Genomic DNA, 27763 nt, shown 5'->3' on the forward strand with positions numbered 1-27763 from the left:
AAAGGCGAGGAACAGTTTAATTTTAGAGATAACTGTCATATATTTGTAAACAACCGCCTCAAAATTGTTTAAGGACAACCTATTTTTGATGGGAGACTTGTTTTTAGTCGAAACCCAACCCATTATGAGTGTGAGATGAGGAATGTTCCAATCGATCGGACACAATTATCACATAAAGTAAACAATGACTTAAAAATTATTAAAGATAACCTATTTCCAAAATGAACCCTCTTTTCAATCAAAATTCTGACCCATTGTATTTAGAGAATGACCACTCTTATTTTCCCTATTTAAATGTGTATTGTGATATCTCCTCCTACATTTTGATAAATTGTGATCATTTATTAACTTTAATCCGATTAAAAAACCAAACATAGAAGCACTACCTACTGCTTGGAATTTTACACCCCACGTGAAATTGATAGACATAAAAGAAGATAAAAATTATTAGAAAAGACAGATAATGGAGAAGAAAATTCAATAAAAGTGGCCCCGCTTGTCGTGAGTCTCACTCAATGTTGGTAAAAGTAGTCGTTGAACATGTGAAGGATAAAAAAATTATTAGAAAAGACAGATAATGGAGAAGAAAATTCAATAAAAGTGGCCCCGCTTGTCGTGAGTCTCACTCAATGTTGGTAAAAGTAGTCGTTGAACATGTGAAGGATAAAAAAATTATTAGAAAAGACAGATAATGGAGAAGAAAATTCAATAAAAGTGGCCCCGCTTGTCGTGAGTCTCACTCAATGTTGGTAAAAGTAGTCGTTGAACATGTGAAGGATAAAAAAATTATTAGAAAAGACAGATAATGGAGAAGAAAATTCAATAAAAGTGGCCCCGCTTGTCGTGAGTCTCACTCAATGTTGGTAAAAGTAGTCGTTGAACATGTGAAGGATAAAAAAATTATTAGAAAAGACAGATAATGGAGAAGAAAATTCAATAAAAGTGGCCCCGCTTGTCGTGAGTCTCACTCAATGTTGGTAAAAGTAGTCGTTGAACATGTGAAGGATAAAAAAATTATTAGAAAAGACAGATAATGGAGAAGAAAATTCAATAAAAGTGGCCCCGCTTGTCGTGAGTCTCACTCAATGTTGGTAAAAGTAGTCGTTGAACATGTGAAGGATAAAAAAATTATTAGAAAAGACAGATAATGGAGAAGAAAATTCAATAAAAGTGGCCCCGCTTGTCGTGAGTCTCACTCAATGTTGGTAAAAGTAGTCGTTGAACATGTGAAGGATAAAAAAATTATTAGAAAAGACAGATAATGGAGAAGAAAATTCAATAAAAGTGGCCCCGCTTGTCGTGAGTCTCACTCAATGTTGGTAAAAGTAGTCGTTGAACATGTGAAGGATAAAAAAATTATTAGAAAAGACAGATAATGGAGAAGAAAATTCAATAAAAGTGGCCCCGCTTGTCGTGAGTCTCACTCAATGTTGGTAAAAGTAGTCGTTGAACATGTGAAGAGATCCTTTTTAAGATTTTGCCGTCAATTCCAACACTCCACTGTACTCGCACTACTTGAGTATGAATAGAAGTTGACATGACTGGTGGGTTTAAAAAACTAATAAAACTTGGCTGTCATTGAACATGACATGACTGGGCGAAGAAAAAATGAACAAAACTGGGTCCACGGCGAACACACATTGCATCATTGCCGCTAATCGCTTCGGTAGTGGGGAATCTCTTGCAGAGATGTACAGCTTGACACCCAACCACAGACGCTTTCCACATCTTATTGGAAATAGCTTGACCTTAAGGGGGGTTTTCCCTTATATCCAGCTAAAGCTTCACTTAGCATTATACAAAGTAGCACCGGATTGCCTGCTAGGACTTCAATTTCTATATAGCTGTTTCGGTTCAATCCTCTCTGCCATTCTTTTCAGTTACAACTCTTAACATGGAAGATATCAAGATGGAACAATACATGCCTTCCACATCTAAAATTCCTTTCCACAGCGGTAAGGAATATCATGTGTTTTTGAGTTTCAGGGGAGAATTGAGAGAGACTCTGGTTCATCATCTCTATGAAGCTCTCACTGCTGCCGGACTAGATGTCTTCGTAGACAGCCACAAATTGGAAAAGGGAGAAATAATTGAGTCGAGCTTGGAAAGGGCACTGAAGGGCAGTGCCATACGCATTCCTATATTTTCACAAGGCTATGCACAGTCTGCATGGTGTCTCAGGGAGGCCGCAACAATGGTGAACACCAAGGGCTTGATCATTCCTCTGTTTTATGATGTGCTTCCAACCGATGTCAGATTTCCTCTCAAGGAATCCAGTCCGTACAAGGCTGCATTTCTAAATCACTATGCCCAATCATACCATAAAGGAGCAGATATTGATGGATGGAAGGATGCCCTTCACCAGATCTGTTCTCGGTCAGGGTGGTCCATGGATTTAAGTGGAGGGTAAGTAACAAAACCTACCTTCTATCTCTAACTGCTTGCTTTTCTATACAAAGTAGCATTTATTTTAGGATAGGACAGTTATTTTAGTAATAGGATTTTATGGAATGGATTTTTATTAGTTGAACCCAAAGGATGTTCAACAAAAAAATCAGTTATTTAAGTTAAAATTTTTAGTCGAACTATTACAACAAAGAAAATTAATTTTTCAAAAAAAAAAATATTAGAAGTTTAAACTTGATTCAATTATATCTTAAAAGATAGGGTTTCTTATTTTATTTTTAATTAAAAATATTTATTAGAATTAAATAAACTCACAAATATCTTCATAAGATTGAGGTTGAAGTAACATGTTATATGTACATACTTAGATCTCTAGTTGTATGTGTAGGAGAAACATGCGTGAGGGTATCTATTGTGAAAATTTTCATAATAGTGAACAAAACAAGTTATAATGTAAATTCAAAAGGCTAATGATACTAAACTTGCTATAAACATTGCAGTAAATCAACACATATACATGATTAACCAAATATATGATAGTCAAAATATTTAATAAGAGAATCAAACAACTAATTTTTTTTTTAGTTTAAATTGATTTATGCTGAATTCATAGATCAATAGAAATCGTACACATAAATAATTTTGGATACATGTGCAGTTGTGTATATACATAAATATGCTTATGTAGACCATATTGTTTACAAATCCTTAGCTTTGGCAAATATATTGAGAGTCTATATAGTTGTTTGTGCATTTTTTGAAGCTTTGTGTGCATTTTAGTTTACATCTAAAATATAAAATTTCAAAGATTTTTAAGGTTGGAGATATAAATATGCATAAATGCATTTTTAGTTGCATTTTAACATATTCTAGTTTATTCCTACTTTTGTTTATTATTATTTTTCAATAGATGTAAATAAAATTCATTAGTAGTATATAAGATTCTTTGTTCATTTATGGATGACTAAGGAATGTTGTAAAGTTTCTTGATTCTTAGAATTACATTCAAGTAAAATTAAAACTAGATTGGTGGGATCTTATATGGAAGAATTATTATGTTTTTTTAGTTGTTTCGTATTTAACTTTCAAATTTATAGTTGCATTTGCTAATCTATTTAATTCTTCACTATGTCACCAATAGAGCAAGGCATTGATACTCTTTTGATAATTAATCATACTCTTTTGATAATTAATCATATTTTACAATGAATACACCCTTTATTCTTTTTAAATTATTGGAAGCTATGTCCTATTAGTATGCATATACTCATTAGTACTTATGCCAAATATTTTATAGATTATTCTAAATTATAAATTATTAAAAGCTACATCCTACTAGTATACATATACTCATTAGTACTTACATATGCCAAATAGTAATTAAGCTTCAATTTGATACCTATCTTTAGATAGTTATGCATATTTTGGATTTTTACAAGTTAGACATGAGTAATAGGCTATAAATGATATTACAATTTATTGACCTAAATTTCCATTTCAGTTGTATTGTAATCTAATAGTAATTTGTTGTTTAGAAACTTGTGGTCTACAAGATCAATTAGCTAGTTTAAGGGGGTATATAATGATAATATTTAGAGAATCCTTATACATAGGGTATGGTAATATGTGTGGTCATATTATTTTCATTTCTCTTTAATTATTCCTAAAAAATTCTAGGAACACCTTTCCTGGTCTAGTAGAGCCAAAAGTGTAAAATAGTTGCTCACTCTCATTAATTGACCAAAGTTACTTATAGTTCGATCATGAGTTGCACCTTATCTTATTATACTTTGTTGCTTATGTTTAGAGTACTATAGGATATAATTTAAATTACAAATAGGATAAAGATGTATATTGTCACCAAAAGGATTGTGGAATATCTTGGTATGCTAAAAATGTCATTGGTGATGTGCGAAAGAATAATTTATTTTTCGACACTTTAGGAGGACATGTGCAAGATTGATACACCAAATATGACCAAGATGGTCTCAAGATTAATCAAGATAGAGTTTAGTAGAAATTCTTATAGGTGTTTTGAGTATCCAAAAGATGAAGACATAAACTTGGTTGCATGAAAAGAGGAAAAGTAAGAATTAGGAGAATCATTAGAAAGTATGGCCAATGGTTCGGGTTTGATAGCAAAGATCGCAAAAATTATCAATATTGTATTCCAACATAAATGGTTCATTAGAAGTTTGAGGGCACAAATAATATGAGTTAGTCTAGTGCATATTTATGACACAAAATGGGGCATATGATATTGCTTTGTGTTTTGAAGTTTTTGGCGAACACAAATTTTAGAGTGATAACGTGATCGAAGGAGAAGATGGGCCAAATGATTATATACATGAAATAATTAGTGGGTGCACATGAATTTCAATGAGGATTGTGATGTATTCATTTGGAGGGCATACATTGATTGTTCGTTTAATTGTGAGAGCTAGTAACATTTCAAGACAATATGAGGAGGATTCTTAATCATTAAGGACAAATTACCTTAGGTCTCCAAGGAAGCTTTAGAGTCACATGACAACATATGAGAATGTTTAGTGTCCCATAATATTATTTTTAAATTCAAATGTCGTTCGTTTTATGCTTCAATTAAAACGTTCATCCAATAAATACTCCTTGGCTTTGCTTATGTGCCAAGGTTGTTGTGGTAGATAAGATACTTTATACTTTTCCTACATTTATACCTTCTTCCTACACACTCACTCATCCATCTCACTTGATAAACTTTTCATTTGCTCTTTCAAATTTTGTCTGTTTATTGTTTCCATTTTGCCTAGGTTCCTGCCTGAATATCACATGGTATTAGAGCTTTGCTAGTGCAAAGGGAGATGCAAAGGATTACCAGGAAAGTTCAGCATGAAGATTGCAAAATTGACGCAAATCATGGCAAAGTTGTTTAATTCAATTAAAAAATATTCAAAATATTATGAAATTTATAATTGATCTTTGCAAATTATTCCATAATTTGGTCAGTATTTGTAAGTCTTCTTGTATTTTGGATAATCTGCAAAATTTCACTTCATTTTGCATAGATCTGTGCAAAGGCGGCTCAAATTTGTGTCTATTTATGGTTAGAATCAAAGGTGCAGGCCTATATTTGCTTGCGTTTGCTGTGAGCAAATTAGCTAATATTTGGTCAAAGCTTGCTGCAAGGAATGGCAATTTGTGCAAGTTTACATTTTCAGGCATTTAAATGTACAAAGCGTTTAAATATTTGCAATATTTTTAGAAATATTTGATTATTTGCGATTTGCAAACCAATATTTGCACGAGTGTAGTCGATTTTGTGTAAAATTTGTATGCAGGCCTATATTTGCTTGCATTCGCTGTGAGCAAATTAGCTAATATTTGGTCAAAGGTTGCTGCAAGGAATGCCAATTTGTGCAAATTTACATTTTCAGGGATTTAAATGTACAAAGCGTTTAAATATTTGCAATATTTTTAGAAATATTTGATTATTTGCAATTTGCAATTTGCAAACCAATATTTGCACGAGTGTAGTCGATTTTGTGTAAAGTTTGTATGCAGGGATTGAGTTTAGCAATCTGAGATCACTCTATTTTTGACACTGAGATTTTCTGTGCAAAGGTGTTGAAATATTTCCAAAGTACTTTTTGGAATCTGCTCTCTGCAGAGAAATATTGACCTGTATTTAGCATTAGAATTTGTCACAGTAGATAATAGCGACCTATTTAGGAGACCTGCAATTTCACTTTGGTTCTGCATTTTGGCATCCAGATCGACCCTCTATTCTGGCGAGCAGGTCAACTTAAGCATTTAAATCTATAAGTCAAAGCACAAACGAGTATTACGAGTGAAGGGTGGCGTCCAACAATGGGGGGTTGGAGCATCGACTTGTTATTTCGATAAATTCATTAAGGCATGAAGCTTGGTCGACTCACTTGCTCGGACATAGACTTGGCGTCTAAATTCCAGCCTTTGATGGTGAATTTGTGGCATTGAAATTTAGTATTTTGATGCTTGAAAAACGACCTTTGCTGGTGCGAGCCTAATAGATGGAGGGCGTCAAGTTACTGCTAGTCTTAATCCACATACACTAAGCAATATATTAAGTCTAAAGAATGTTAGTCAATTTTGAGTGTTTAACACTTTTAAGTCTAGAAGTGATTCTTAATGTGACCACATAAAGTAAGTAACACATTAAGTCTAGAAAATGTCAGTCAACTTTGAATGTTTAACACTTTTAAACCTAGAAATGTAAGCTTAGTGTGTGTGGTTTAAGCTGATCTGAAATTTATAAATTACTTTGATTTTAAATACTTAAATTGCTTGGCATTTCAAATCTTAAGTCTAGACGACAAAGCTTAATGGCAAAAATCAACTTTGCCATTTGTTTGAATTCGGCTTTTGCATCGTGCAACCGGATAACCAACATTTTCTTTTGGCATCTAAATTTGGCCTTAGTTGGATTCTAGTGTGGTGGATCAGATCAGATTTACATTTTTTTCATATTGGTCATGTCGACTCACTTTATTTGAGTGCCAAAACTTGAAATTGGCGAATCAAATTTTTATACTTAGGCTTTTAGCTATGCATTGACACCCAAATCTGATCTGATTTGGTATGCATAAGACGCTTGGCCGTTGGGTTGTGTATGGGCACTAAAGCTATATTTTCAAATTTTGGCTTGAAAGCTTTGCTTTGCATTTGCATATTTGATTGAATTTTATGACACGGCTTTCTTTGGTTCTTCTTGCGTTTGTCTGTCGTCATACCGCATTTACTGTGGGATTTGTGTAGTTTATTATGACCTTAGCTGGCCTCAACTCAGCAGTTGATGCTGTGGTTGGAGTGTTGATGTTTGGCGACCATGGCATCTTTGAACAAGCGGCCTCATAAATTTGTTCCCAAGGTGTTTCACAAGGTATGTCTATCCCTGATGTTGTTTATCTTGTTGAAGACTTTGATAGTGCTTGCAAGTGGCATGAGCAATTTACTTTGATTGGCTATTTTGTTGGGAGGGTCCCCCCTAAAAGCATGCTTCGTGATTGAGACTCTTACGTCTTGGATGATAAAAAACTAAAGTCCCCTTCTGGGTAGAATTCCCTCGTTTACTATTGCCTTATTGGCCTTTTTAGCAAATGATAGCCCAGTCTCTTGGTAAGGTGGTTTGTGTTGAGCTCGACCATTTTTGTCATGCTTGTCCCCAGAAGAGGGTTTGTATTAAGGTTGAGGTTTGTCTCGCGACCTCAAAGATACCATTGATATCTAGATTGATGAAACTTGTTACACTCAAAAGGTTATGTATCTAAACCTCCCGAACACTTGCTTCCTTTGTCAATCTTCGAAACATAATATTAAGGGATTTCCCTCTGGCGGCACCAAAGGCTCACTCTCTTTCAAAGGAGTTAAAATCATCTTCCACCCTTAGGGTTGAGGAAGGATGGATGATTGTCAATCATTGAGGCAAGAATGCTGGGGCTTCTCAGACTACTTCGACTTTTAGCGGTTTAGTCGCGGTCGCAACCTCAGCCACCACCTTAGGCCTAGAAAGAGTAGCCTCCTTGACCCATTTTGTCTTCAGTTTCAAACTCTACAATGTAGGGGAAGGATAAAGCTGGGGATGGTGGTGTTCACTCCGCTTGGGTGCATACTTCTCTCCTCGCTTCTTTAGTTTCAACACAACCGCCATCTCTTTGTTGCTCTTGTAGCCCTCCTGGGTGCGATGAGGATGATGGGTGAACTTTGGAAAAGTGTCAAGCTTCTTTCGTCTTGAGCATCACCTTCTTGCAGAACAGTTTCTCCTCTCTTGAGGATGCATATGCCATGCATGAAGTTTTTCCATGAGTTTTTTGTCATGGAATGTTCGAGGTCTTATAGACCTCTCCAAAAAATATTCTATAAGGAATACTCGTCAAAAGAATTGTTGGATGTGTTATGTTTGCAGGAAGGTAAAATTTATGTGTTTATGTTGCATGTTGCTTGTCATGTTATTTGGCCAGGTGGTCTAGTTTTTGCTTCAGACCATGAGGCTAGTTCCAAAGGTGTTGTCTCTATTGTGGCGCCACGTTGGCATCCTTATGTTGTGACCAACGACTCAGATCACACACATCATTGAGTGGTTTGGGTTCTCTTGTTAGTTGAAAATCACTCTTTTGGGATCATTAATGTTTATGCTTCCAATGATCTTGTTGAAAGATCTTGTCTTTGGCGGTGAGTTGTTGACTTGTTACCACCCGCCACTTGGGTTGTATGTGGGGATTTTAATATGATTGAAGACATGTCTGACAAGGAAAGGATAATTCCTTTTTGTTGGATGACTGGTGAAAGGAAAGAGAAGCGTGGTTTTACATGTGCAATAAATTGGGCCTTTATGATCCTAACATTTCCTAGCGTCACCCTTCTAGAATTTGGCATGCGTGGTGCAATTTTCATGAGGGTACACATAGAGTCTTTAAGAGACTTGATTGTGTTGTGATTAAAACTTAGTCCTTTTCCTTTGGGAGCTGTCATAAACCCCCGATTAGGTGGTTGTTGGATGTGACCTTGTTAGATCATTAACCTATTCAATTCTCTATTGAGTGGCAAGTGGGCCACCCCTGTTCGTCTTGTACTCAATTATTTTTAAATATTTCTTTGTTGAGTCACACTCCTTCTGTGGCCCACATTCATAAAATATAGAATTTGGAGGGTTGGCCTACTTAGCAACACAGATGTTCATTGATTGGTGGAACTTTGCCATCTAGCGCACGACGAGATATCTCAAAATCTACAATCGACAACTTGCTAACTTTTGTCAACAATCCTATGAAGCGACCACATTGGCTTTATGACATGCCACAAAGGATCTTGCAGCAAACCCTTTCTCACTTGTGTTACAGGTTAAGGTTACATTGCTTTGGCACCAGAATTAGATTGCTAATAATCATACTGCTCTAGGAGCTCAAATCAAAGAAAGGTTGCATTGGCTTAAGATGGGAGATCATGCTTCTAAAGAATCTTTTCTTGCCCCCGGGGCTTGCCATTTTCACTTGGTATTAAGCACATCAAGGAAGGTCAAATAGTGTTGTTTGAGCTACCAGATGTTCTCTAGGATTTTATTTGCCACTATGAGAAGGTCTTCATTGCTCAAGTTACTTCTTCTAAGTGTGGTACCGCCCTTCAGGAATGCCTTTCGGTAGTCCCTAGTCGACTCTCTAAAGCCCACCAGGCTTTTTGTGATCAGATGCTCTCTCTTGAAGACCTCAGGGAAGTAGTTTTATCCATGGTCAATGATAAAGCTCTTGGCTATGATGGTTTTCTTTGTGAATTTTACAAAGCCCTTTGGCCTTGTATGGGACTTGACTTACTCAAGGTCTACCAAGAAGCTTTTCATTCTCAATTTTTAGGTAACATTATAAATCAAGGAAACATTAAATCCATACCTAAAGCTGGGGACCCTGAAGACATTTGCAATTGGCATCCCATTACGCTCCTCAATGTCTCTTATAAGATCATTGCCAAGGCTTTGTCTTTGAAGATTAGGCTTCTCCTTCATCAGATTGTGTGTCTCGAGTAAACATGGTTCATCAAATCCAGATTCATTCTGGATAATACTATTGTTGTGTGGGAGGGTATGGAGTGGGCCCATTGCAGCAAACATAATGCGATTGTTCTCAAGATTGATTTTGCAAAGGCCTATGATAGAATTGAGTGGCCCTTAATTCTTGCCATGCTTCAAGCTCTTGGTTTTGGTCCTTGTTTTATTCAATCTGTGCAGATGCCTCTACGTGTATCACCATCAATGGTTGCCAATCTCCTACCTTTGGTTTGTTCAGATCTATTCGGCAGGTTTTCCCTCTCGTGCCTTCCTTATATATGCTCACGACTGAGCGGTTTGGGTATTTTCTTGCCAATGCCATTGCGGTTGGTAGAGTCAGGGGTATTGCCTCGCCTGAGTCACCTTCTTTAGGGACTCCTGGTCCTCTTGCTCAATTAACCAATGGTCACTTTGTGGATGACTCTTCTCACACTCATTGAGGACGAGTAGAATATTCGGGAATACTTTCGTTGCCTTAACTTTTTTCGTCTGGCTTTTGGGTCTGCTATTCAATATATGCAATAAATCTCTGTAATAACATAATGTGATGATCAAATAAGATATATCAAGTGATCATAAAAAGATAAGAATTTGAGCACACAAAGTAAAAGGTTATACGTGATGCACCCCGATGTCATCCTAAATGGTGAAGTAAGACAAGCTGCAACCTATACAAACATCTCATGCAAGCACAAAAAATGTCATATGATATATAAACATGTGTTAGTACTAACATGTAAAACAACCATAGATAAACATATCCACTAATATATGGTAGTGAATGTTAGATATGCAAGGGATAAGGTCACCTAGTGTGATGTCGAGGAATAATATATAGATGGAAATGGGAATTAGATAATAAGATAATGAGCTAAAGAATTTAGATAGAGAGACTAAAAACACTTGGAAATGCCATGGTAACACAGTTACACCATTGTGACATGTAATTAAGATCCATTGAAAGTGTGCACCAACTAAAAATATTTATACTAAAGTATTCAATAGTAATAAAGTATTTAACTTCAAATAATGTAGACTTGTAATTAGTCTATATATCTAGAATCTATTCTGATTAAATTAGGCTTTGTTCCTCTTAAACAAATTAGATTCTATTCTAGATGATTTGGTTTTATTCAAAATAAAGCAAGTTAATCTTATTATTTTAAATACGGGAAACTTAAATTTCTTGTGCAAATATTAAAACTATGTGAAATTAAGTTGACGCAAAACAAATAAACTAGACTAATAATATTAGATTACTTAAGTAGATATAGAAAATATTTAAAATTTAATTAAACCATAAATCGATTTGAAATAAAATTAACTCAATCCAAATAAACTAGATATATTCTAAACCAATTGAATAAATATTTTTATTTCAAATAATTTAGAGTTAAATTATTTATGTAGATATAAAATATATATTAAATTAAATTAACACATTTGAATGTGAAATTTTATAAATTATGTAAAATAAATTGGACAAATTTAAAATAAGTAGACAAATTTCAACAAGGAACACACCCATAATTTAATTTATATAATAAAGAGGATTCCATTTGGATAATTTACTTAATTGAATTTTCTAAGAAATGATGTTTAAAATGCATGAAATTGTATTATTGAAGTGCTAAAATTTTAGGGTCTAATTAGACAAGTGTTTTATTATTTGTAAATTAGTTATCATTTTATTTGGTTCAAATATATGCATGTATATTTTAGACACAACACTAAGATGCATGAAATTGTTTCAAGAGATCAAAAAATGATGCTTAAGGTGTAAGAACTATATTCACTGCAATGTCAGAGTTTAGGGTCCGATTATAAAAGTGTCTCAATATTTGCAAACTAGTTGGGTTTTACTCTGGTTGAAATATGCACTTGTAGATTTGATCTTCCAATGTGAACTTGAACTTGTATTCACGCAATTAATTGAAAATTGTTTGTCTTGGTCATTTAATATCTAAATTCAGTAATGATTGGTGATGTTGTACACACATTCAAGGAAATTGTTGAATTTTGAATATCATGTTCCCCTTTGTTAGAGCCCTTGTGTATGGATTCAACAATTTTGGAACAATGATTGACACCAACAATATCACATGCAATGGACCAATATGCTGATATAATGTCGCATGGATATTCTCATTAATTATCCGATGATTTGTAGGTCATCCTTGTGATTCTAAATAAACAAATATCTCTTTAAAAATAATAATGTAAGACAAATATATATTAGGTCAGTTCACAATAGCTAGTAAAAAGGTTGTCAAATAGGTCAACAATATCTAAATTTCAGTTTTCAATTTTAAAAGGTTAAGGGTCAACTTTGGACATGAACAAGGACTTGGATGAATTCCCTATTTGCATATCCAATCTAAAGTATATCTTAATGATTTGTAGGCCATCCTTATGATTCTAAAGAAACAAATATCTCTTTAAAAATAATGACACAAGACAATGTAAACACAAATATATATTAGGTCAGCTCACAATAGTTAGTATAAAGGTTATCGAATAGCTTTAACAATATCTAAATTTCAATTTTGAATTTTAAAAGTTTAAGGGCCAACTCTCAACATGAAAAAGGACTTGGGTGAATTCCCTACTCGCATATCTAATCCAAAGTATATCTTTAAGATTCGTAGGTCATCCTTGTGATTCTAAATAAACAAATATCTCTTTAAAAATATTAACATAAGATACATATGAACACAACATATATATTGGGTAAGGTCACAATAGCTAGTAAAATGGTTCTCCAATAGTTCAACAATATCTAAATTTTAATTTTAAATTTTAAAAGTTCAATGGTCAACTTTGGACATGAAAAAAGACTTATATCGAGTCCTTACTTGCATATGTAATCCAAAATAATAAATGATATATTTAAAAATCAAACTAGTCATGAACCAAATTTATATTAGAATATTTGGAAAAATTGTCAATAGACCTTTCATTTGATGAGTACCAAGGAAAAAATAAATATATTATTTTTATTGTTACAACTCTATAACTCCCATAACATATGTTCTAATAAATTTATTATAATTAGTATAAATCTATTATTGAATGTTAAATTATTTTTAACATTAACTTGTATTTCTCGCTTGCGCTTTCATAATTTATATAATAATGTTTTTTTATTTTCCAACTTTTCTCTTCGACTTGATATGTTTTCAGACTTTTGCTACCTTTATCTCTTTTACTGCTTTTGCGTTTTGTAGCTGTTTTGAGAACATTAATTTAAATCTCCTTTGAATTAAATCGGCCATGTGCAGCTCTGAAGCGCAGCTAATAAAGACTGTAGTGAATGACGTGATCAAGACATTCGACAGAGTGCACTTACAGGTTGCCAAGCACCCTGTGGGACTTGAAAGCCTGACCCACGATCTCATTCACAAATTTAAACTCAATTCAGAGGGAGGTGTGAATAAAGCTGGATTATGGGGTATTGGTGGTATTGGCAAGACCACTCTTGCCAAGGCTCTCTATAATCAAGTTTCTGCTAAATTTGACGCTGCGTCTTTTGTGTTTAATGTCCGCGCTACTGCTGCAGAATTCATGGGCCTCACAAAATTGCAGAAAAAAATTCTAAAAGATTTAGCCAATCATGATGAAGAAGTGGACAGCGTTGAGAAGGGCATATCTTTGTTCAGGCATCGTTTGAGACAAAAACGTGTGCTTCTCATTTTAGATGATGTGGATGGTGTTGAGCAATTAAATGCTTTGGATGGGGATTGGCTGGCCCCTGGTAGCGGAGTTATCATTACTTCCAGAGATAGGCACATTCTCCGTCATGCTGGGGTCTTATCTGAATGCATTCATGAGATGAGTGGATTATTGATAAATGAAGGTCTCCAACTATTTTGTTGGCACGCCTTTCTCAGAGAACATCCAACTCCCACTCACAAAGATCTGTCAGAAAGAATAGTGGAGGCTTGTCAGGGGCATCCTCTTTCGCTGGAAGTCATTGGATCCTTGTTGTATGATAAGCAGAATGACCCAGATTGCTGGACAGAAGCCTTTCACAACATTACTCTCCACCCAGACATTCATGAAAGACTCAAAATCAGTTACAATGCTCTTACTGAAGAGGAGAAAGAGATATTTCTCGACATCGCTTGCTTCTTCATTGGTGAACACAAAATGCTTCCCATTGTTTTCTGGAAATCTTTGTATAAGACGGTACACACAGCTGTACATAATCTTTCCCTGAAGTTACTAATAAAGATTGATGACAAAGGTGTGTTTGATATGCATGACCATTTGCGAGATATGGGGCGAAGCATAGCAGCTGAAAGAGAGAGAGAATGTACCCGGCTATGGAATGCAGATCATTTAAGCAGGGGAGTATCCAATAACAACAATTTCTCTCGCCTTCGACTCAACGGAGGTAATTCACAACGATTTGAGACGTTGTACGGATCTGGTCTTAGATTACTTCACTTGGAGAATGTGCCCATTGCCGGTATCACGCGAGCCATGCTTCCTCCAAGTTTGATATGGCTACAGTTGCAAGATTGCGAGAAGCCATCTCACTTCAGTCTTATGCGTAACATGTGGCGCTTTGCAATACAGCGGCCATTTCACTTCAGACTTATGGATTTGAGAATACTGCAAACAGACGGGAATATTTCCAACCTCCAATATTCTCTTTCTTACATTCTTGGCAACCTCTCACAGTTACAGCATTTACAGTTGAGAAACTGCAGAAAATTAAATAAGCTCCCTCGTACCATTGGCAACTTGTCAAAGCTGCAGAGTTTAGATCTGAGTTATTGTATAAAGTTAAAGAAGCTCTCTCGTACTATTGGCAATTTATCACAGCTGCAGCATTTAGATTTGGGAGTGTGTACAAATTTAAATAACCTCCCTGATACCATTGGCAACCTATCACATTTGCAGCATTTAGATTTGGGAGGGTGTACAAATTTAAATAACCTCCCCGATACCATTGGCAACCTATCACAGCTGCAGCATTTATACTTGGGAGGGTGTACAAATTTAAATAACCTCCCCGATACCATTGGCAACCTATCACAGCTGCAGCATTTATACTTGGGAGGGTGTACAAATTTAAATAACCTCCCCGATACCATTGGCAACCTATCACAGCTGCAGCATTTATACTTGGGAGGGTGTACAAATTTAAATAACCTCCCCGATACCATTGGCAACCTATCACAGCTGCAGCATTTATGCTTGGGAGGGTGTACAAATTTAAATAACCTCCCCGATACCATTGGCAACCTATCACAGCTGCAGCATTTATTCTTGGGATGGTGTACAAATTTAAATAACCTCCCCGATACCATTGGCAACCTATCACAGCTGCAGCATTTATTCTTGGGATGGTGTACAAATTTAAATAACTTCCCCGATACCATTGGCAACCTATCACAGCTGCAGCATTTATACTTGGGACGGTTTACAAATTTAAATAACCTCCCCGATACCATTGGCAACCTATCACAGCTGCAGCATTTAGAATTGGGAGAGTGTACAAATTTAAATAACCTCCCCGATACCATTGGCAACCTATCACAGCTGCAGCATTTAGACTTGCGAGGGTGTACAAATTTAAATAACCTCCCCGATACCATTGGCAACCTATCACAGCTGCAGCGTTTAGACTTGGGAGGGTGTACAAATTTAAATAACCTCCCCGATACCATTGGCAACCTATCACAGCTGCAGGATTTAGACTTGGGAAGGTGTACAAATTTAAATAACCTCCCCGATACCATTGGCAACCTATCACAGCTGTAGCATTTAGACTTGGGAGGGTGTACAAATTTAAATAACCTCCCCGATATCACAGCTGAATTTTGGCATCAACTACAAATAATAGAGTGAGTGATGAAGACTTTTATTGTTGGGTGGAAAAGAGATTGAAGGTGAGGTGGGTACACTTCAAATACGTGATAAGATATAAGTGGTGTTATTTTCTTTTATTTAGAGTAGGAGAATATTAATACAAACTTTTTTCGTTTTCCTAATTTGACGCATTAGTGTTTGGTGATGACTTTGCAGAGATGCGGTCAAGGTTGGAAGTTGGGAGATTAAAGCTAACCACTTTTATGATGACCAATGGTAAGCTATTTTTTCAGTTTATTTCTATGGGAGAGTAAATGTTAGGGTATATTTTAGATTTATTCTAGTTAGATTGTTATTTTTTTTCATATTCATTAATAATAAAAATTATATGGTTTTTAAGAAATATAATAAAAGTGTTATATATATAGAATATCTAAAAATTTTAAATGAAGTATAATTATAAATTTTTTAACTTAACATTTTTATAAAATTTAATAATTTATATCAACATTTTTTTTAATATTTATTTAAATTATTATTTATTTTTTATTATTTTATTTTTTGTTAATTTTTTTAATATTATATATTTTTGTTCTTTATTGAAGATGAATAGTAGTAGAGAAATCATATCTTAAAAAAAAAAATTATTTATTTTAATTTTTATATAATTATGTTCTAAATATATGTATAGATAAATGGGTTTGAGAGTTATAAAAGTTTTAAAACCACTTTATTTATAATTCAATAGTTATTAATATAGAGAAACATTCTACAATGGTAACAAGGGGCATAATGTAATGGTACGAGTGTATTAACAAACACTTTTATCTTTAAAATCTTAAATGTGATAGTCATTCTCATTCAAAATATCATTATTTTTAATAGACATTATATTTCTAAAATAAACAATTAATAAAATTTATCATAAATAAAATAGTTTGAAAGTTAAATAAAATGACCATAATTGAATATATCATAGATTGTTTTAGAGAGATTTATTCAAGATGTCTATAGTAGTTTATTTTTTAGTACTTTATTCTTATGGAAATTAAAAAATACAACACATGAAAGTAATTATAAAACAGTTAAACTGGGAAAGTGTGACTTTAATGAGGTGTGGACCTTGGAGATGTTGCTATTTGCAATTGGTTGAATGTTCCTCTTTAGGGAGATGACCCTTCTCTTGAAGGGAGGAGTGGTAGGCAGGTCATGTAGAATAGATGCAAACATCCTTTGTGGAATATAAATCGGGAGGGTTGGTGGATCCCTCCTCAACAGTTTTGAAAATTAATATTGATGGCTCTTCTTGGGGCAATCTTGGTCATTTTAGAATACGCCAAAAGAAAATTAATTTCTACTATTCTTGATAGAAGGGCTAGCAGGCTTATCAATTTCAAATTAACTACTACTATTTTAAGGGCTAGCAAGCGAATTAATTACTGATTAATAAGGGGGGCTTGACTAGGGCTAGGAGGCTGATTAATTTACTAATTAATTAGAGGTAGATTAATTGTTATTGTGTGCATGTATAGGGAATTCTAGTTGATGGGTGGGGGGTGGTGGTTCTCCGAAGTTCTCACCACCCCACAACCCCGCCCCCCCCCCCCCCCCCCACCCCCCCCCTGCCCCTTCCCAGGGGCAAAATCATTGAAAATCTTGGAAAAATAATATACACATGGTGCGACTGATGACTGGTATTACGTATATAAAGGATAGATAGATGGGTGATGTCGTGCCCTAGGCCACCGAGCCTCTTCTTTCTTCTATTATAAGGTTCTTCATATGAATAATTATATGGAGGAGGCTCTTTTAATTTTCTATTCTGTAGAGTGATGTTGTATTCTTGGTTGGAAAATGATTATTTGTGAATTCAATTCTCAAGTGGTGGTGACTCTATTGCACGAGTAGGGGCTAGATGATGTCAATTGGCATTTAGCTTTGGGTATTAGATGGATTCTCAGGTTGCGTGGCTCTTTGAAATCTTTTACTTTTATTCGCATTCCTAGGGAGTGGAATAGAGTAGTAGATTGTCTAGCCAAATGGGCTTGTGATCAAATGTACAGTTCGAATATTGTAGATAGGGGCCAATTATCTTCAGAACTATTTCACCCGTTGGATCAGTTAGTGGATAAAGACAAGGTTGTATAGTGCTCTTTTCTTTGTTGGACGGTTTGCCCTTCTTGCTTTCTACTTCTCTTATTTTGATCCAAAGCTTGTTTGTCAAAGTTGTTACCTCACAAAATAATTAAAGTTAAAAAATATTATTTAAAAAAGCATTCAATCCGATGTGATTTGGAAGCTTCAGTTAACACAAAGTCATTTCAAACATTATAGGCATTCAGATCAATGGTAAAGAGAATAGATTGAGTGGTGGAAGCATGCCGTTCAAGAGATCTATTCATTGAACAAATCTGTTTTCACTCAAATTGATCTTATTAACCTTGTTATCTGTTTATTTTTCTTACAATTTTGAGAAAAAAAAAATTAATTTTGAAAATTTGAAAATATTATATAACTACTTTCACAAGTGTCACTAGAATCTATAAAATAAAATTTTTAAAATGTTTTATACAAACTCACCATCATAGAAATCAAAGAAAGCCATAAACATGCATACAACCAAAATACAGAGAAGAATTGTTAGCAGGGCACCTACATTTGTTCAATTCTCCAAAGCAGTGAACTAGCCCAACATTGCTTTGTTGATTATTGTGATGATGTTGTTTTGTTGATTATTGTGATGTCCTTAACTCACTAGAATAAACTACATTCAATATACTACTATAATTACTTAAGCCAGAATTGTTCTGACCAACATTTAGAAACATAAATTTATTATTATATTTTTCAGCCATAGACAGACATTATATTACTTGCAAACCCTAAACTAATTAACTGACAAGTTTGAGGATTTCGGCTCTTGACAAGTTTGAGGATTTGGGAGTCCACGATAACGATGCTGGTGTTATGAGTATCACATGGTCCGACGCCTAGTATAATAATCTACTGGTTTCCTTTGTAAGGTACGCACTCCCTTGCAATTGTACTTCTTAAACTAGTATACATTTATCTATACATTTAGGTGAATTTTGATATCCACTTAAATGATTAATGAATGTTCATGGAGGATTATCATGTTTATTTGAGGACGGCTTAAATCACATAAATTAAGCTTTGATTTTTAGGTTAAAAAGTGTTAAACACTCAGAGTTGACTGATTCTCTAGACTTAATATGTTGTTTAGTGTGTGTGGTTTAAGGCTGGTTGTTCATTTGACATCATGAATAAATGTTCAATGAGGTTTATTTCTAGTTTTAAGGGTGAAATGGTGTTTTTCATGGCTGTTTTATTTATGTTGTAGTGTTTTATTATTAAGCTGGTGGACTCTTTGTTGTGAGTTCAAGTGTGGTTTATTTACACGACCCCCTCTTAAATGGAAATGGCTATTCAGCCCTTAGAATGTACCAATGCATAATTTATCTTAAGTTATGGTGTATGAGGATAACCTATGCATTAGTGCATCCTAGGGGCTAGATAGTCATTTCCCTCTAATACCACGCTATAGATGCTTGGGGTTCTTAACTTGAATCGACTCTAATATTATGTTGAGTTCTTTTAAAGATCAAGTAGGACTCAAATCTATGACATTCCATTTATTGCCAAAGTGTTCTATCATTGACCTACTATCTTCTTTATGGCCAATCCATCTTTGACCTTCATATAGATTATTTTCAACATTTTAGACGTCAATTCTCTTTAAATTAAAATCAATAAACAATAATTGAATTATTTAACTTTAGACAATTTTAAAAAAAAATTATTCATAAAAGCATGCTTTGAAAGTTGCTAAACGAATGGAATTATAATTCATTATTAAGAAAATTTATTTTAAAAGAAAATTAAAAGGTTTATTATTTTAAAAGATAAGAAATAAGAAAAAATATTAAAAAAATAGTAAAGATTTGTGAGAGATGTACAAGCATTACTAAGGTTTGAATTTTGTCCTTATCTGTAATCCTTACTCAGGTTTGTGAGAGGTGTACAAGCATTTCTAAGGTTTGTGAGAGCTTTTTTAACAGTGCCACTAGTATTGAAATGAGGGGTGGCATGTTTTGTTAACTTTCTAAAAAGTGTCTTCTCTTCTACCTCATATGTTGTTTTGTAATCCCAACATTTTAATTATTGGCAATCAATCCTCAATTGGTGGCAGATGACTGATAAGTTATTCACTCTGACCTCAATCAATAACAGTTAATTGAGTCACTTCCTCCTTAGTCAGTGGCAGTTTCAAACAGTTAACATTTCTTAATTGATGGTAGTCCAATTAGTTGACTAACCATACATCCATCTGTAACTAAACAGAAAAGTGTTGTGGATAGGTGCTATGGCAAGACTCTATTATGTAACTATCTTACTGATAGACCTAGTCATTGCTCAATTTGGGATACAAAAAGATAGGTAAAATAAATTTCATATTCCATTGTGTTCTTGAATTTGATATATACAGGATAAACATAAATTTTATTTTCAATTTTATTTTAGTTTTCATGAATCTTTTGAGGTGTTGAATTAAATTTATTCGAATGTATTTGGTTTCATTGATGTTATTTCAATTTCTATCTTTGTATTATGTATCTTTGTATTATCATTCTATGCGTAGAGTGCGAATTGGGGATCAGCATTGCCTTGATGAAAAATTTAATGCTTGTAAGAAAGTAGGAAACTGTGTCTCATTTAGTTTACCATATATCCACTATTTTCTTCGGCTTGGCTATATCAAATGGTGTCTAATTGCTTAACAAAGATTTTGTAGAATTACGAATCCCATTAATTTCTTAGAGTTCCTTTCAAGCTTTAATCTGACTATATGAGACTCCAACTAATTTGCATTCTAATCTAACACTTATCATTAACAAAAACATATTATTCAATTATCAATATGGTCTTCCATTTCTGTATCTTTGTGGTTATCATGTTCAAATGTCTGTGTAGCATAGGTCGCTGTGTTTATGTTATCGTGCACGTTTCTTGGCTGATATATTCGGTTTGAGTATACTTCCCAATTTCGTAAGCCTTGAAATCATGCAATATCTCATTTTTTTTGGTTGTTGCTTTCATTTTTTTCGATAATGCTATTCATGAGGAGACCATATTCAGATGGCTTAACTTCTAATGAATTGGATGTATTTTAAATGAACCAGGTTCTGAATTTTCTGCAGATGAATGCTTCAAGGATGAAAACTTAGCTCTTCCTATAACTGTGCTCTGTATGAACTACATGCATAAATTATTTGGAAGGTATAATTATTTGATTGTTCGTGTGAACTACTTAGGACTTCAATTATTCTTCTTGTGCCTCATAATATATTTTGCCTAAATAAATGTGTTTTGAGTTTTGAAGTTTGGTAAACGAGTGGATACTCTTGCTGAATGTTGTACATTGTGATCAACACTGTTTCTGTATGCAATTTTGTAGTGCGTGGCTGCAAGTGCTTATGATATGATGAGAAAATGGTTTAAATCTTGTCGTTGACCAAATAATTTTATTGCAGTGATGAATCTGTTTTTCCAAATTCCAAGATACAGTGTTGTAATTGCTCCTCCATTAGGAATAGCTGGGAGTCTTGCTTGTCAACTAAGCTCTGAGGTTTGTTACTAAATCTGCATCCTTCTTATTATTTTGCCAAATAGTATGTCTGTCAAACTTATGAGTGTCAAACTTATGGGTGCGGGACTCTGAGGTTTGAAAGATAACGCCATTTAGAATCTTCTCTCTTGAAGTCGCTTTGTTTCTTTGATCAAATGCTCGCATGTACTTGGTAGTGAATGATTATGTAGATGCTATATTTAGAATATAGAATTGCATTACCTCATTTTAAGTTTGGCCTGATTACTTTGCTCCACGTAAGCAGATACCAATTGGAATCCTATTGCCGCATTTATGGGAGATACTGCGACTCTAGCCACAACACAATGATTGGTTCGTAACATTTGCCTCATTTTGCTATTCTTTTTGTCAAATAGACAGTCTATCACTCTTATGAGTGCGGAACTTTAAGGTTTGAAGAATGACCCCATTCAGAATCTTCTCTCTTGAAGTTGCTTTATTTCTTTGATCAAATGCACTCATATACTAAGTACTTGGGACTGGATGGTTGTGTAGATGCTATGCTTTGAGTATAGAATTGCATGACATCATATTAAGCTTGACCTGATTACTCTGCTCCACAGAAGCAAACACCAAGTGGCATCAATCCTGTTCTATGCAAGTTCTAATTCCGCTGGAAACTTTAAAGTTTACCACCTGACATTTGGACCTTAGTCTAGTCAAGTCTTCAACGCGAGAATGTCTTATTTTAGCAGCTAATGGATGATGTTTACAACAAATTAGCACGATTATGATAGATGTGTATTAAGTGATTTGATTTCCTAGCTATTAATGTTGTAATCTATTGGAAAATAGAAAGTATAGGTTCTGTGGATAAATGGTCACCTATCTATGAACATATATTAGGATGGAATGTTTTTATCTTTCTAGTTACCTTTGCCTACATGATTTTTGTTTTACTTTACGTAGGCAAAAATGAAACTTGCTCGGATGACTATATGGGAAACTCTCTGAGGGTATTTGGGACAAACCATTCCACCAGATTGTTGAAGCGGTAACTAGAACCAAATGTTTATCCTAATGATGCTTAATGTTGCAAGCAAAAACCATAAGATCATATTTATAGTAAGCTGCATCTAATAGTTGTTCTTCCTGTACAGATAGAGACCGCGTCAAGTTTGGCAACTACACTGCCTGTCCCATTGCCTACTCCAAAACTGGCTGTGCAGTTATCAGCAGTTAAAAATATTCTTGCTGAATGGTGTATTTTATGATCAGTTATCAGCAGTTATATGGTAAACTGAATGAGATCAGTTTATTACTGTGTTGCATTTTGACAAGAATATTATGTGCAGTTATCAGCAGTTTAACCATAGAACTGATACTTTACAATATGAATCTGCTTTTTCAAGATACAGTGTTTTAATTGCTTCTTCATTACGAATAGCGAGGCTTATTTGTCAGCTAAGCTCTGAGGTTGGTTGTTTGCCTCATTGGTTGTATTAAGTTTGCATCCTTCTTATTCTTTTTGTCAAATAGTTAGTCTGTCACTCTAATGAGTGTAGGACTTTAAGGTTTAAAGGATAACCCCATTTAGAATCTTTCCTCTTAAAGTGGCTTTGTTTCTCCGATCAAATGCACGCATACACTTGGGACAGAATGATTATGCTTTGAATATATAGAATTCATGACCTCGTTTTAAGCTTGACCTACTTACTCTTCTCCACACAGGCTGACACCAAGTGGCATCAATCCTGTTCTATGCAAGTTCTAACTCCATTGGGACCTGCCTCAATGGTTGTTGTATTTATGGGAGATATTGGGACTCTAGTGACAACACAATGTATTGGTTTGTACTTTGTAGTACTGGTTTGTAACATTTCTTTTTGTCAAATAATTAGTCTGTCACTCTTTATGAGTGTAGGATTTTGAGGTTTGAAGGATAACCACATTTAGAATCTTCTCTCTTGAAGTTGCTTTGTTGTCTTTGATCAAATGCACACGTATACTTGGGACTGAATGATTATGTAGATGCTATTCTTTGAATATAGAATTGCATGACCTCATTTTAAGTTTGACCTGCTTACTATGCTCCACGGAAGCAGACACCAAGTGGCATCAATACTGTTCTATGCTACACCGGCCCTTCTGTCTCCATGGTTGCTGCATATATGGGAGACATCTCGACTCTAGTGCCAACAGAATGTATTGGTTTGTAACATTTCCTCTTGTAACAATATTTTCTTGCATGAACTTTGTTGCTACAAACTTTAAACTTGAAAGTCTTCAAAGTGAGAATGTCTTATTTTTGCAACTAATAGATGCATGTTCCCAACAACTTAGCACATTATTATAGACGTGTATTAAGTGATATGATTTGTTGGCTACTAAAGTTATAATCAATTGTAAAGTATCAGTTCTATGGCTAAATGCTCATCTATCTCTGAACATATATTATGATGGAATATTTTTTCCTTTCTAGTTACCTTTACCTGCATGTTTTTTCTTTTACTTTTTGTAGGTAAAGATGAAACTTGCATGGATGAAAATAGCAGGGACTATATAGAAACTCTCTGATGGTCTTCGGGGCAAACCATTCCACAAGATTGTCAGCGGTACTTTGGAAATTTCATGGTTAAGAAACTAGTCTCTGGTGAAGCGTCTAATGACCTCTTTGATAAATTAACTTTCTTGCTGGTAGTGGGAATAATGATAAGTTTGATAAGATCACTTTTAATTGTTAAGTGTTCTGCAGATTCACACAACACCAAAGAAAATATTCTGAGAGCTGTACAGAAACCTTGCATCAATTGTCTCCATAAATTTTTTGAAGATTTGAATGTGCAAGTATGTTTTGGGTTATTTTTCAACACCTTTTTTTAAGTGTTTGGGTTATTTTAACACCTTTTTTTTAAGTGTTTGGAACCTGTAGTCTGATTTTGATACAACATGTTGAATTACAGCTCATATAGAGCAGCTAAGATCGAATCTAGATCCTTTTATTTGCTATTGAAGAACTCTATCAACTAAATTATTGGCCCTCTTTGATCAGCCCATCATTAATCTAGGTATGACTTATTTTCAACCGAAATTTAGAACTTTAAAACTTTTACTCTTATATACTTTATTCCAAGCTAGTGAATCCCAACAAAATGTCCTTGATTTGATTTATAAAAAATAATTATGTTTGCTTTTGTAAGTTCACAGGTATAGTCAAGCCTGATAATCATTTCTGGTTCTGTAGAGGCTGAAGAAAGTTCACAGGTATAGTGAAGCCTGGTTTTCATTTGATATATAATTTTTTATTTTTTTTGAAAAATTGAATTAATGTTCACTGCTGTGCGATTCAATTTAATATTGAAGAGGATAAACTGTAGAATATCAGTTCAATTTATTTTTAGTTATTTTAACTTTAGAATTTTACTCCTATACACTTTATTAGAAGCTAGCGAATCCCAATAAAATGTTCTTGATTTGGTTTTATAAACTATAATTATGGTTTGCTTTTGTAGAGGCTGAAGAAAGTTCACAGGTGTAGTCAAGCCTATAACCATTTCTGCTTCTGTAGAGGCTGAAGAAAGTTACAGGTATAGTCAAGCCCCTGGCGTTCATTTAACATATAATTCCTTCAGGATTTATTTATTTTTGTTTAGAAGAAAAAATTGAATTATAATGTTCATTGTGCTATTCAATTTAATATTGAAGAGGATAAATTGTAGAATATCAGTTCAATTTATTTTTAGTTCATATGGATCAGTTAGGACTTGAATTTCTATCGAGTTATTGTCCCTTCTTTAGCCAGTCTATCATTGGTCCAGGTGTACATTGCAGATGCTTAGGACTCCTAGTTAGATTCTGATACAATATTTTGAGTTGCAGCTCATGTGGACCAGCTATGACTCAAACTTAGAACCTTCTATTTACTACTGGACTGCTCTACCAATTGAGCTATTGGCTCCTCATTAGCCACATTGTTGGTGTTTGGGACTCTTAACCCAGCTCTGATATGACATACTGAACTATAGCTCATGAATCAGCCAAGACCCAAACCTAGGAGTTTCCATTTGTTGCTGGAGCGCTCTACCAGCTGAACTTCTATGTTCTCTTTAATTCAAATTTTAATACAGGTACTGATGAAGCGACAAATTTCTTTTTCAGATTTTCAATTGAAATATAAAGTTACAATAAAGAAACGTGATTAGCTTATTTTGTTCTCTTTGAATTCTGCTTTAATTTGTCTTTTTCTGAGACATGTTAGTTATATTTGCAGATTAGTTCAAGTGGCTTATTTCCAACACCATCCTTAATTCATTGTTCAGGTGTTTGGGAATCCTAGCCTGACTTTGATATCACACGTTGAGCTACAGCTCACATAAACCAGTTAAGACTCAAACCTAAGATCTTCCAATTTATTGCTGGAGTGCTTTATCAATTGAACTACTTACCCTCTTTGATCAGCCCATCAGTGATCAAGGTGTGACTTATTTTAATTTTAGAACTTCTACTCCATACACTTTATTAGAAGCTAGCGAATACCACAAGCTGCATCTAATAGTTGTTTTTCCTGTGCAGATAGAGACCACCTCAAGTTTGGCAACTACTCTGCCTGCTCCAAGGCTGACAGTGCAGTCATCAGCAGTTAAAATAGATGTAAACTCTGATGACGGGCTGCAGAATGTAGAAGGTGATGATTGAGAAGATTTTTATCGTTTTCCAGTCTCCACCACTATAATTTCTGAAGACACGTATCAATTTCAGAAGATTCATCCAAAGAGGGAATTGATTTCCCAGCTGAAGGCTAGGCTGATGATTTTCAAGACATTGTGATTAATACTACTTGTAGCTAAGAAGTCAAATTAATCATAGCGATGGCCATTCTTTGATCAAACAAATTCTAGACCAAAAAAATCCAAAGCCAAATGTAAATTGTGTACATGAATTCAAGGACGGATGGTATCATTCTGTAATTCTATCAACAAAATACAACATATGCAATTGTAATTCTGGTATTGTGGGGTATCATTATGAAATGACATGTGAGGACATGTTTGACAGAGTACTCGTAAAATGAAGAGCTGTAACAAATGCTCAGCAAGATTCAAGGATCCATGTCGAGGTCACGTCTAAATTTTATAATCGTAGGGTTTTTTTGGTCTACCTATGGATTAAGTTACATTTTAAATTTCTGAATCCCTTGACATGACCAAACCGGATGATTTACATTCTCATAGGAGATGGTGCTGTATTTTGTAAAAGATATTCATTCTAAAGTATGTTTTGTGATTCTTAATTGACACTTGAAAGGAGTTAAAATTTATTGAAACACAAAATAAATATAAAGCACGACAATAAACAATTCTCTTAATCTCAATTAAGTGGTACAATCTGCAGCTGCGTTCCATTTGTCTGGGATATGACAAAAAGTCACATATTCCAAGGAAATACACAAATGAAGAATCTATTTAATAACCAAAGCTAGATGTCGGCAAATATAATCTAAGCTCTACTTGCTCAACCAAGTCATTACCACCTGAGAGTCAGATTTATTGATGATCTTTCGCCACTCAAGATCGCAACTATGCTTCACAGCATAAAAAATGGCAAGAGCCCCCATCAAATTGTTAAAAACGCAGCCCCCTGTAGGCAGAAAAAATAAACTGGACAATATCGGAGCTATCTCGCCCAACTCCACCAATACCAGCATGACAAGGATTTCCAAAGATGAATCATCAATGTTGATTTTTAGAACTGAGTCCTGTTTATCTTCCAAAGAGGATGTTGACGTCTATTTCGCATGACTTGTCCAACAACCCTCGGAACATTTCCTTGAAGAGGAAGATTGAGGCAATTACAAAAAACATCTCTCGAATCCACACGCTCAGCCAAATTACACTTTGTTGAGACAGTTTCACTAAGAGAATGAAGAATTTTCCACTACAAATGTTGGACAACCATCTTTGCATCTTGAAAAATCTTGAGATCTCTCTCCAACCAAATATGCCAGATAATGTCTTAATACATGCATATAATTGTTGGAAGTGGATTGACTCTGAGAGGGGGGGGGTGAATCAGAGTCAATAATCAATTTAACTCTCTTTAATTTTTTCTTACTTTGGAAAACTCTTTTAACACACATATGACACCCTAACTTGTATCGAAGCATGCATTTTTGATTAAACAATATATATAATTGAGTAATCTTGATATGCTTCTTATTGAACTTGTCAAAGCATCAAATTATGACTGGTAGAATTAATTAAAAAAACAAAGTGACCAACATAAAGAATTAAAATTTTGTAGAACAACAATGAAGCATAAATAAATGTATCAGAGCATTCATCTAATGGAACACATAAAGTGGATTAGCACACAACACA

General features: G+C 34.4%; 1 protein-coding gene across 34 annotated transcripts; it reads left to right on the top strand.

The window, feature by feature from the left end:
* Positions 1–1667: 1667 nt before the first annotated feature.
* Positions 1668–26440, top strand: LOC131076247 (disease resistance protein RPV1). 34 transcript variants are annotated; one of them, XM_059213357.1, is made up of 20 exons: positions 1668–2406; positions 13240–15863; positions 15995–16054; positions 18707–18801; positions 20980–21076; positions 21331–21425; positions 21691–21758; positions 22356–22440; positions 22547–22681; positions 22799–22862; positions 23118–23229; positions 23492–23597; positions 23908–24039; positions 24142–24233; positions 24350–24454; positions 24594–24650; positions 24899–24973; positions 25266–25513; positions 25657–25860; positions 25959–26440. In XM_059213357.1, exons 1-2 carry the CDS (start codon positions 1895–1897, stop codon positions 15728–15730), a joined length of 3003 nt encoding a protein of 1000 aa, XP_059069340.1. In that variant the 5' UTR covers positions 1668–1894; the 3' UTR covers positions 15731–15863; positions 15995–16054; positions 18707–18801; positions 20980–21076; positions 21331–21425; positions 21691–21758; positions 22356–22440; positions 22547–22681; positions 22799–22862; positions 23118–23229; positions 23492–23597; positions 23908–24039; positions 24142–24233; positions 24350–24454; positions 24594–24650; positions 24899–24973; positions 25266–25513; positions 25657–25860; positions 25959–26440. The 34 variants fall into 34 exon arrangements, with proteins under 34 accessions (XP_059069340.1, XP_059069343.1, XP_059069338.1 ...); XM_059213360.1 differs by having other exon boundaries at positions 20998–21076; XM_059213355.1 differs by having other exon boundaries at positions 18707–18796; positions 20998–21076.
* Positions 26441–27763: the final 1323 nt, after the last annotated feature.

The sequence above is a fragment of the Cryptomeria japonica genome, chromosome 10, assembly GCF_030272615.1.
Source record: "Cryptomeria japonica chromosome 10, Sugi_1.0, whole genome shotgun sequence".
Classification (NCBI taxonomy): Eukaryota; Viridiplantae; Streptophyta; class Pinopsida; order Cupressales; family Cupressaceae; genus Cryptomeria; species Cryptomeria japonica.